We start from the raw sequence: 12,486 nt of genomic DNA on the forward strand, positions 1-12,486 counted from the left end.
CCTGTATCACAGAACTCTGTTGTTCCAAGGTTGAGCATGCATCACTATTTACCTCTGTCCCATTTATCCCATGCAAACCTGTCTCAGTGTTCCCCTACCTACCTTGTTCTTCCACCCCCTCCTCCCTTTCCATCTTCTTTTGATGCTTTCTGCATCATTCAATATTTTGCCCATGGAATCCTTCACTATTACATGTCAAGCCTTGAATTTTTTCTTAGTTCTCTCAGCTTGAGAAATGCTGAGCATTTTGGTTTTCTAACTCCAGGTGTTTGCACATTGCATTACAATATTTGATCTTGTCTTCTCAAACTGCTCTTTGAAACTTTCTGTTCAGCTCTTTTACCTCCTCATTTCTTCCATTTGGTCTTTTCCTTCTTTCTTATTTTCTTAATAACCTTTTGCTTTCTTCCGGTTTGATGTCCCTGATGTCATCCTTCAACTCTTCCGGTCTTCGGTGTTTAGTGTCTAATGCATGAAAACTGCTCTTCAGATGATCTCTAATTTCAGGTGGGATATGTTCAAGGTCATATTTGGCTCTCGTGGACTTTTAAATTTTTCTTCAGCTTCAATCTGAACTTACATATGAGCAATTGATGACCTGTTCCACAGTCTGCCCCTGGCCTTGTTTTGGCTGATGATATGGAGCTTTTCCACCATCTCTTTCCACAGATGTAGTCAATTTGATTTCTGTGCATTCCATCTAGTGAGGGGTCCAGGTGTATAATCATCCTTTATGTTGTTTTAAAAATCTATTTGCAATGAAGAAATCATTGGTCTTGCAAAATTCTATCATGCCATCATCTTCAGCATCATTTCTATCACCAAGGCCAAATTTCCCAACGACCGATCCTTCCTTTGTTTCCAACTTCTGCATTACAATCACCAATAATTATTAATATATCTTATTGCATGTTTGATCAATTTCAAACTAAAGACGTTAGTAGAATTCTTCAACTTCATTCTCACTGGCTTTAGTGGTTAGTGCATGCATTTGAATAATATTTGTATTAACTGGTCTTCTTTGGCATATGGCTATCACCCTATCGCAGACAGCATTGTACTTCAAGACTGATCTTGATGTGCTGTTTTTGGTGATGAATGTGACATCCTTCCTCTTCAATTTGTCATTCCTGGCATAGTAAATCATGCGATTGTCAGATTCAAAATGGCCAATACCAGTCCACTTCAGCTCACTAATGCCTACGATATGGATGTTTATGAGTTCCATTTCATTTTTGACAATTTCCAATTTTCCTAGATTTACACTTCGTACATTCCACACCTGCAGAGTGAAGGAATGAGCAGATGAATGACTGAGCACAGGAGGGGCTAAAAGGATGGCGAGAAAAGCTATCTGCATTTCTGGAAATAAGTTTTAAAACTCACAAAACGGGCATAATTTCTTAACAACGTGTAAATTCCAAAACTGGCCCATGTTCTTCTTAGAAAAAAGATTTTTAAAAAAACAGCAACTCTCTAATTCATTTTCTAAAATCAGAATAAAACCTTAGGTAAGGTAAGAATAGAAGGAAATAACATAAATGGCCAATCTGGAGAAAACCCAAAATGAGATGACGAAGGGTTCCGACCCACAGTACGGAGGGTCTTAGGGGTTTCCACTAAGTGACGAGAGAAACCCAACAACCCATTAGAAAACTAGGCGATACGAAGAGTCACCAAACCACAAATCCCAGTGGGAAACAAACATTAAAAGATCTGTGCTCAGGAAAGGGAGGAGAGGAGACGGAGCTGGAGGCCAAGGTGGAAGCGAGGGCAGAGAACTGAACTGGAAAAGTCCGGGATCTGTGCGCCCTGGATGTCCTAAAGCGCAAAGAGAAGGAGACGGCTCTCAGACAGCGCCGCCCACCTGGCTACCACGCCCTCAAACTGAGCACACAAGTGCAGGGGTCACAAGTGTAGATTGCACGGACCTAGGATGTTGGCTGGTTGATCTTGGTACAAAAGTCTGACATGAACTCCAGGGGACAAAGAGGACAGAACTTTGGTGCTGGAGTAGAATACATCCCAACTGTTTATGTTGATGGTATGGAGTTTACTGAGGACCTAAGCAACCACTAAATGTAAGTGACAGAGTTTCTGGAAGACAGACAAACCAAACAGCAGAACTGAGGGCAGCCCACAAAGCAAATGAACAAGCAAAGAGCCAAAATATAGATCAGCTCACCATTGAAACTGATAGCAAGTTTGTCATTAAAGGCATGACAGAATGGGTTAGTAACTGGAAACACGATGGATGGAAAACAGCCTCTGGATGAGATGTTGTCAACAGAAACTATTTGAGAAGATTGATCGAGCCTCCCAAGGCATGGATATTCCGTGGAAGGACGTTCCTGGCCATCAAGGCATCAAAGGCAATGAAGAAGCTGATGGAAAACAAGACTGTTTTCTTTGCTACCTTCTCTCAGCGTTAGATTTGCTGTGGCAATTTCCAGAGTTTTCTTCTTTTCTTTCTCATGGGCATCTCCTTATAAAACTGGTTTCTCCATTTTATTCTTTACCTTTTTCTACCGTTATTAATAACCTCTTTGTTAATTAATAAAAACTTAAGACTTTCTGCTTTAATAAAAGAGAGAAAGTATCAAAAACAGAAGTTAGAATCCCCAACCACACATTGCTCTGTGCGCAACAAATTGGCATCAATCTGGCCAAAGAAGGACATGTGACGGGGGTGGGGGTGGGTGGGCACCTTCAGCGTTGCTAGTGGCACCTTGAGGAACCACAGCCCTTCCTGGCAGCCCTCTCTGTGAAGCTGCTGCACCTTGATAAAGCTCACTTCACAACAGATGTCTGCAGGACTTGGAGGTAGCAGTTTTCAGGACATTCAGAAGCATCAGCAGGGAACAAATGTCAAATTAGGGTGTCCCAGCTGATGGGCACAAGAGGGAGGGAGAGAGGAACCCGGATGGCCAGGAGGGAGGGCTCAGAAGGTGTTGTGTAAACTCGAGAAAGAACGAAAGAAGGAATATACACCATGCTTGTGTGTATAGTCAGAGATTATTGTTGTTGTTAGGCGCTATCGCATCGGTACTGACTCATAGCGACCCTATGCATAGCAGAATGAAACACTGCCCGATCCTGGGCCAACATGGAGAAATATGGAAGTGTACAACCTAGGCTGTTCACACGGTTACCTGAGTGAGGACAGGAAGCCCCCCAAAAGCAATCAAGAACTGCACACAAATCCCTGTCTACTGCTACATTCTAGAGTTGTTGTTGTTGTTGTTGTTGTTAAGTGCCGTCGAGTTGGTTCCGACCCATAGCGACCCTGTACAGGGTTTCCGAGGGTGTAAATCTTTACGGGAGTAGAAAGCCTCATCTTTCTCCCGCGGAGCGGCTGATAGTTTCGAACCGCTGACCTTAAGGTTCGCAGAGTAGTTTCATCTAATGCAATAAGAAAATGAGACTCTGTCTTTATGGGGTTGGATCTGACTTGTCGCCCCTCACACCACTGAAGGTGGGACCCCTGGCCATGCACGACCAGTTCTGTCGGTGGGCAGAACACACCCTCCACTCCCGCAGCTGCTGGAATTGAAGATGCGAGACTTTGTGGGAGCCTCCAGGAGGGCTGCTTCCCCGCTCACCTCCCGAGCCAGGCAGACACAAGGTGGTCCTATGGCTGCTTGGACAGACACCATGCATTCACAGAAGGGTGGGCAGTTGGGGAGCGGGGCCAGGAGGCCTTGGGACTCACCAACGGCACCCAGGTCAGCGAAGCGGTCCTCACCCTCCTCTGCATGGATCAGGTCGTTTCTGCTCTTCTTGTTGGCTGCTCGCTTCAGCACTGCTTTAAACAAGGGCAGAGACCCCGTGAGCCAGAGCCCTCGGGGAACTTCGGAGGTGACGGTGACTCCACAGCAGAAGGGGCAGAGAATTTGTCTCCAAAATGCGGTCAGTGGAAGACCGAGACCATGCAGAAGCAGCAAGTGTGCTCCCCGGCCTGACCCAGGGCCCTCCTCCTCCTCCTCCCCGTGCACGGGTCCTGCAGAGCCCCTTCCGCAGCCTTGGGGTGCACGTGTCACAGATAGAGCACACGTTCAACCGCAGCTTTAAAGCTTTTAGAAGCAGCGCCGTCCAACGAACTTGCTATAATGCTGGAATGTTCTCTACACTGACCAGTGAGGCCCCCGAGAACTGGAGAAGGTCATGGAGAAGGCCCATGGAGGAGGTCACCACAAGGGTCCCCGGAAGGAGGCGGAGAAGCCACTGCTGCTCCCCACCCCCCCACCCCCACATACACACCCACCACCATCGAGATCAGCGACAAAGAAGAAGACAGAAATGACCTGGGCAGACAGAGGAGCCGGGCAGACAGAGGAGCCCTGTGGCTCAGACAGACAGAGCACCAAGGACCGTCCTGCTCCTCTTCCCAACCCTGAGGTGACACACTTATTCCCAGAAACTCAAACCGCACACTGTACATGCCCATGCGTCCCTGCATCAGGCCAACAGCATACTGACCACAGCACCAGCTGCCCCCACCCAGCCCCTCGATCCCCACACCCGAGGTACACGGAACGCGGGCAGGAGAACCACCTACCATCCAAGGGCGACTTTTCCTCGGCATTCTTGTCCTCCTCAGCCAGCATGACCTCCTCTGTGGGAGAGAGCCTGCCTCAGTGGGGTGGGAAGGGACCGGTCAATACCCTGGTAGAGGCTTCTGCCGGAAGGGCCTACCCACCCAGCTCCTAAGCTTCCAGAAGCTTCAGGGCCCAAGGCCAAGCTTTCTCTATCCAGAAAGGCCGCCCTGAAACAGCCTACAGACAAGCCGGAGAGGCAGCTGGCTGGCAGGGTCTCACCCTGTTCACTGGAGAGGACCAGAGTCTCACTTGGCATGTGAGGGGGCAGCTCCTGGGAGAGTCTGGCCTGGGCACCATCAGTGCAGGCCAAGGCAGTAATGGATTGCCCAATAAGCAAAGTAAGCACAGACTTACATATGCTTCCTTACTGACTGAACCATGTAGGCATGTGAAACTGTCCACTCAGGTCAGTGTTTACCTGGCCCCAGGTCAAGCCCAGATCACTGGACAGAGATGGAACCCTCCATTAGAAAGGTCAGTTTGCTTGAGGCCATAGTTGCCCTGGTTCCAGGACCCCAGCGGGCTAGAGGGACACCCTGTCACTGCAAATCCCCAAAATACCCTCCACTGGCCTCTGATAGTTTGGGGGGCAGCGGTGCTCCCTGCAGCCCATGGGCTTGGGGACAAGGCAGAGGCAGGTCACCCCCGCTGGCTCTCACCGGCCTTGAAAATCCACTCTAGGTACCCATTGAGTTCCCGCTCGATCTGCTGCTGCCGGCGGAGCTTTAAGAAGGCGCGGCGGTTCTCCACCCTCTCACGTTCCTTGGCAAACTCCCTGTAGAGTGTGGGGGCCAACAAGTCAGGGGAAGAAGGCTGAGGAGTCGTAGCCTGCAGGCAGGCAGAGGGGCTGGGCAGACAGGCACAGAACACACACACCCAAGGGTGGACCCCCTGTCTATCGGTACCTCCCAGGCTGTCTTCTTGCTTCCCCAGACACCTGCCTACATGGCCCAGGAAGACCCGCCCTCCCCAGACCCACATTACTCCGGGATAACACCTTGGTCCCCAGAGACGGTGTTTCAGGCCCCAAGCCCAACGTTCCCTAGACACCCACACCCACACAGCCCATGTGCCGCTCAGAGAGCTTTCAGACAAGAGAAAAGCTTGTACTTGGTTTCCCCTGTGGTTCAGACCAAGAGTCTCTTCTGGGAGATGGGAACCAGAGGAGCAGAAGAGGGAGCTCAGGGCAGGTCAGAGGGGAGGAAAGTGGATTCTAGAGTCCACATCGCCCCCTATGAGGCTCATATAGAGACCTGTCCCCCTGAACCCAGCACCCCGCACCCCTCCTGACTCTTCACAGCCGCTCCCCAAGCCCAGCAACCCCACCCGACACAGCCACCAGTCAGTGAGACCATTCTCACCGACACTGACACGCTCACCCTCACACACGTGCACAGAGATGCACAGCATACTCATTCTCCCATGGAAATACACACACACGCATGCACATGGCATCCGGCCTTTGCAGTTCAGGTCCAGGTCCCCAAAGTTCTAGAAAGTGCTGCTTACACCCTCGTAGCAAACAAGAGCAAGGCCAGCTCTCAGCCAGTGGGTTGCCCCCGTCCCAACTCCCGGAGGAGCAGCCTGGAGCCCACCTCCCAGGCATCCCTGACCTCAAGCCTGTGGTCTCAGGTGGTAAAGGACCTGTGTCAGCCTTCCCACCCAGACTTCCTGCCCTCCCTTCTGACTCCTGTAATGGACTGAATTGTGTCTCCGCAAAAATATGTGATGTAAATCTTAGCCTCTATGCCTGTGGGATGGGGCGTCTTCATTACATCTTGAATTGACCTCTTGTAAGATCTAAGAGTTCAAACAAGGAAATGGGAGAAGCAGAGATGGGAAGGAGGAGCCAGGTCACATGAGCAGACGTTGAAAGGAGACAGGCCAGAAACTCCAAGGAACACACGAGCAGGCGTGTAAGCTTGCTGGTGACGGCGCTGGTCTACATGTGAGTACAAGTGGGGGAAAGGCAGTAATGAAGCATGGGCTGAGTTCGACCACGTTCCAAAGACTCCTGTCCTTTTTAAAAAGTGGGAATAGAAGCAAATACTGTAGAACGATGATGCATGGAGGAAATTGTAACCATTAAAGTGAAACAAACTGATGGACTGAGTGCAAACCCGATGTTCTCACATGTAAACTATCACTCAATTCACAATAAAAGCTTTTTTAACAAAGGTGACAGGAACCTTCACAGATAGAGAAAACCTTGCCCTAGGACCGGAGCCCTGAATTCAGAGTTCTAGCCTCCTAAACTGAGAGAAAGTCACCCACTGTGGCATTTGTATCCCTGCAGCATGAGAGGACCAAGGCACCTCCCCACCCACCCGCGGGACAGGAGAGCCAGTCAGGGGAACATTCACTGCCATTGTCTATTCCATCCATCTGTCTATTCTGTCCATCTGTACCAGGGTAGAAAGCCTGTCTGAGCCTTCAGCAGGGCTCCGGTGACCCAACCCAGCCCAATCCTGCCTCAACTCCTCTGGACACTCACTGAGGTGAGGGCCCAGGGAATGGAGGACAAAGGGCTGGCCAGCAACCTGCAGTGTGGGCTCAAGCAGCATCTGACCAGTGCTCAAGGTCAGGGCAGGGTTGCCTCTGAACGTACTCAGCGTGGGATCCACGGGTACCCAGTGACCACTGACTGCTGGTTTAGAGGGTTGCTCACCCTCAGCCTCCCTGGGTTAGAGTCCCTCTGGGGAATCTGGGCACCTGAAGAAGGGCTCCGTGGGGCTGATAAAGAAAGCCACCGTGAATTTCCCCCGTTAGCAGGATACACCCAGGAAGGAGAAAGCTGGAGAGATCCAAGGGTCATGCTCTGTGTAGCTAGGAGCTGAAGAGCTCCAGTGCGGCCTCGAGCCCCCACCCCACTCCCAGCTCAGTCCCTGCTACCAGCTCTCTGGCATGTACCACACAAAAGGCTCCCTGGCCTGCCATCCCGCCAGTCTCCCCGTGAGCACCCTCCAGCCTGCCTTTCGTCTTCCTGCCCCTCCTCATGTCTTTGTCACTTTGGGTCTCAGCTGAGATGCCCCTCACCTAAGTGCCTCCTGTGAGTCCCAGGATACCCCTCAGCTTCCATCATTATGGGACCCCAAGACCTCAGCAGGCCAGAAGCTCTGCACATCCTCTGTGCTGACGTGCTTCCAGGAGAGAGGCAAGGCTAGGGCAGGTCATACTTGGTCCCATCTGCCTCCCCCACAACATGCTCCGATCCACCAGACGTACAGAGGAAGGAAGACATGTCCTCCAGCCCACAGTGCAGGGGTCTGAAGCCAGGCTGGGGCTCAGAGGTGGGTCGGGCCCCATACCTACCTCCTTCCCTGCTTCCTCAGCCCCTGTCTGGGATGTGTGCCCAGGGCTGAGTCAGGAAACCTCTCCAGGAGGAATTGCCAGCCCTGTGCCCCTTTGCCCTCTGCTAGGGACAACAGAGGAGAGGGGACTCGCCTGGGACTAGGATGGAGTGGAGGCTCCAGGGGACAATGCAGTGGCTACTTGGAGGACTGCCCCCTCCCCAGGAAGCCCACCATGACCACGCCCAAGTAAGATGTGGTGGCCCCTCCCCATGAAGCAACAGATCCTGAGACTCTGCAGAGAGCGCCTGGGTGAGCTTAGGGTTAGGGAGAGGTTGAGGCTTCAGGGTGAGGTCCAGATGGAGGCCCACGGAAAGGCTGCCCACAGCTGAGCTCTTCCCCACGTTGCTCACACTGTGTCTTCCCTGGCCGCCTGGCCCTGACCACACAGAAGGCCCCGCCTCTTACCCTGACAGCACTCCCAGCACCAGGTTGAGCATGAAGAAGGACCCGATGATGATGAGAGGGATGAAGTACAGCCAGTTCCAGGTGTTTCCAGCTGCGTCATTGGTCTGCAAGCAACCAGAAGAAGGTGAGAGGGATCCGCTGGACAAGACCCACAGCCCTGGCCACAGAAGACACCCCTGGCGGGCAACCGGACCCAGCCAGGCTCTGGGGCTGCATTCAGGCACCACTTTCAGGACCCCAAATTAGGTCTGCTTCTCAGGAGCAAACACTAGCTGAGCGTTTTTCCGACTTTCATAGGACAGCCCCTCCCCCTGCTGTGAAGTCCAATAGAAGCCCTGTGGAGGAGACAAGGACATCTGGGGTACCCTGGGGCCATGTGCCCGGCCTCTGCTTAAATGCCTCTCCTGCCAGACACTTAGGGCTTTCCAGATGGCCTGACCCCCCAGGAGCTCCAAAGTCCTGTCCTTTGGAACAGAGCTCCTCGGGTCCCAGTGGTCAAGTCTAAACTCCGACACTGCAGCTTCTGCGGTCACCCTTTCACCACGGTGGACTGAGTCTCCCACCAGCTCCCACCGTCCATTTCTCACCTGTTCCTGAACCAAGCCAGCGCTTGGGCTGAGATGAGCCTGCCATGGGAGAGCCCCACCAAATGCAACTCCATCCTACAGTTGTTCTGTTTCTGTTGGATCCTCTGGGGAATGGTAGATGGGGGGCAGAGAAGCTCTGCTTCCAGAGCAGGGGCAGCAGGTGCTGTGGGTGAGTGACCACCTGACATCTTCTCTTCTCTTGGAGGCCATGCCCAGGTTGAGGGCACCAGGGGCAGGGGAGGCTGTGGCACCAAGATGCTTGCATCTCAGCAGGACTTTCAGACTCTGCCCCTGGTAAACATTGGGCCACCGGACTGATACAGCACATGGGTTCTGACCCCTGGACCTCAGAAAGACATTCAGATGCCCAATTCTACCCACAGTCCTTAATTCCTGCCCACATCCCATACCCAACTGTGGCCATCAACAAGGGTCACAACCAAACCTATCAACCTCCCTGCAATTGTGCCTCAGAATCTGCCTCCCTTCTTAGGACACAGAGATATTTTGCCACCGCAACCTCAGTCCTCTCACCTGCCAGAGTCCCTGCTGGCACAAACAAGCACTTGACTACTAACGGAAAGGTTGGCAATTCAAACCCACCCGGAGGTCCCCTGGAAGACAGACCTGGCAATCTTCTCCCAAAAGATCAAAGCAGGACTAGGGTGCAGACATGGGGTTGCCATGAGTCTGAACCAACTCTGCAGGAACTCACGACAAGAGATCCCCTCCCCAGAGACTGGGCACCTGCAATTTCCCTAAGAGATCATTGCCACAGGAACCAGGCTACTGGAATTGCTCTCCTCTAAAAAGAATAGAAGCAACAAGAAACCACTTGTGTTTCCAGAAAAATGGAGTAGATGTGTTCTTCCCTGTTCCACCCACTCAATACATCATGAATCAAGAAGACATAAGAAGACTATAAAATGAGGCAAAGAGCACAGAATGACTGGGACAGGGGACCTGGGATTCAAGGCCAGGACAGGGGTCAGTTCCCTGGGTATTCTTTTTATCTCATCCATCCCGGAATCATAGCTGAAGGAGTGAACAAGCCCAAAACACCAGCAGGTACAGAGGAAAATGTACCAACAAGAGCCTGCTCTCTAACCAAACAACCAGGAAAGACAGAAAATTGTGAGACAATAATGCCTAGCTCCAACCAAACATATAAAAAACAATAAACTGTGGCCCATCTCCACCCTTGCCAGGACAGATCCAGTGGGGGGGTTAGATTTCCACTTCCACATGGAAGTACTAAGGTGTCCCAAGCACTCCTCACCACGGGAGTAGTAAGCAGAGGAGGCCTAGGGGAGCTCAGGATTACATCCACTTCCCAGTGCTAACGAAGCCTACACACACACACACACTCCACATGTGAGGAGACAGCATACACACTCCACAGTGAGTAGAGAAAGTGTGAGGAGACAGCATACACACACACACTCCACAGTGTGTAGAGAACATGTGAGGAGCCAACACACACACATTCCACAGTTTGTAAAGGTCATGTGAGGAAACAACATACACACCAACACCACCTCCCCACCCCCCAAAGTGTGTAGAGGCTACGTGAGGAGACAACAAGGCTCTCTGAACCATCTCAGCCAGGGGTGTGCCAATAGAGCTGGCAGGCACTACCACACCACACCCCTGGTAAGGAACCTTCCACCACGTGTCCCAGGAGCCCAATAGGGAACCTAGACTTGCAACTCCACCTGACAGGGACCTGCCAGAGCACTGTCCGCTAACTGCAGCTGAAGCAAGAGACTTAAATAGATTCAAGTCTCATGACAAAACACCAAAAATCTTTAGATTTCAGTAAGAACAGGAAGATATCAAACTGAATTAACAAAAAGACAATCACTAAGTGTCAATGTTGACATGACAAAGATGTTAAAATTATCAGGGAAGGAATTTAAAGCAGCCATCTTGAAAATGTTTCAAAGAGCCATCATGAACATACCTCAGACAAGAAAGAAGAAATTAAACAGAAAATCTCAAACAATAAATACAAGATATGAAAAGAGCCAAGTGGAATATTTTACTATAATAAAAACTTTCTTAAAAGAACCAAATGGAAATTTTAATTGAAAAACACAATAACTGATATTAAAAACTCAGTGGACGGACAACAACAGAATGGAAGGGTCAGAGGAAAGAATGGGTGGACAGGAAGACAGAAATAAAAATTACTGTTCTATCCTTTTCATATATAAAATAACAGAGAAAACAGGCTGAAAAGTGAACTGAGTCCTTTCCAGGGACCTGTGGAAATATATAAAATATAATAAAATATTTTATATTCATGCCATCAGAACTTCAGAAGAAAAGAAAAAGGGCAATGCTGAAAAAGTTCTGAAGAAACAACTGAAAGTTTTTCTGAAGAAAACTTTGAAAATATAAGAAACATAAATCAACAGGTACAAAACTCTGAACAAACCCCAAAGATGAAAAATCTATAAGAAGGCACACCATATTCAAATTTCTGATACTAAAAATATAAAGAAAAACTCTAGAAAACAGAGAAACACTAAACCTTTCCTATAAAGGGAAAACAATTCTCACCAGAAATTACTGAGACCAGAAGGAGATGCACATTATTATTTAGACGCTGAAAGAAAATAATTCTTATATAAGAAAAATGTTCCTGCAAAACCCATCAGGAGTTAAGAAGACATCAAGACATTCTCTATTGAAAGAATGCTACAGAATGCGTGCAAGAAGTTCTCTGAACCAAAAGAAAATCATACTTAAAAAAGGGAATAAATCACCATCAGGAAGGAAGAAAACAATGGAAAGAGTAAAAAGACAAGGAGCTACAGCTGCAAACATCCATTAATAATCAGAACATGGAATGTACGAAGTATGAATCTAGGAAAATTTAAAAATTAAATGGAACCTATAAAGATCACTATGCTAGGCACTGGTGAGCTGAAATGGACTGGTATTGGCCATTTTGATTCTGACAATGACATGGTTTACTATGCTGGCAAATGATAAATGAAGAGGAATGGTTTCACATTCATCATAAAAAGAACATTTCCAGACTATCTTGAAATATAATGCTGTCTCTAACAGGATAATACCCATACACTTACGAGGCAGGCAGATGAGTTAATACAATTATAATTCAAATTTACGCACCAAATACTAAAGCTAATGATGATGAAATTGAAGAATTCTACCAACTTCTTCAGTCTGAAATTGATTAAACACGCATTCAAGATGTATTGATAATTACTGGTCGGATTAGAACGCAAAGATCTGAAGATATAGGAAAAGGCGTTGGAAGACATGGCCCTGGTGACAGAAAAGATGCTGGAAATCACATGATAGAATTTTGCAAGAACAACTGAAAATACCTTTTCTGTTGTTTTTGTTGTCAGGTGCCATCGAGTCGAAACCGACTCATAGCGACCCCATGCACAGAAGAACGAAACAATGCCCGATCCTGGGCCAACCTCACTACCGCTGCCACACTTGAGTCCATCAATGATGCCACCTGGCTGATCCATCTTGTTGGGGGTCTTCCTCTCTTTCTCC

General features: G+C 49.3%; 1 protein-coding gene across 1 annotated transcript in view; it reads right to left on the minus strand.

The window, feature by feature from the left end:
* Window positions 1–12,486, minus strand: part of CACNA1B (calcium channel, voltage-dependent, N type, alpha 1B subunit) — a 245,382-nt gene that overhangs the window by 167,535 nt on the left and 65,361 nt on the right. The window contains 4 exon segments of the mRNA XM_006863647.1: window positions 3,713–3,802; window positions 4,559–4,615; window positions 5,258–5,373; window positions 8,357–8,460. Coding sequence (XP_006863709.1) covers window positions 3,713–3,802; window positions 4,559–4,615; window positions 5,258–5,373; window positions 8,357–8,460 — 367 coding nt within the window.

Source organism: Chrysochloris asiatica, unplaced genomic scaffold (assembly GCF_000296735.1).
Source record: "Chrysochloris asiatica unplaced genomic scaffold, ChrAsi1.0 scaffold00056, whole genome shotgun sequence".
Lineage (NCBI taxonomy): Eukaryota > Metazoa > Chordata > Mammalia > Afrosoricida > Chrysochloridae > Chrysochloris > Chrysochloris asiatica.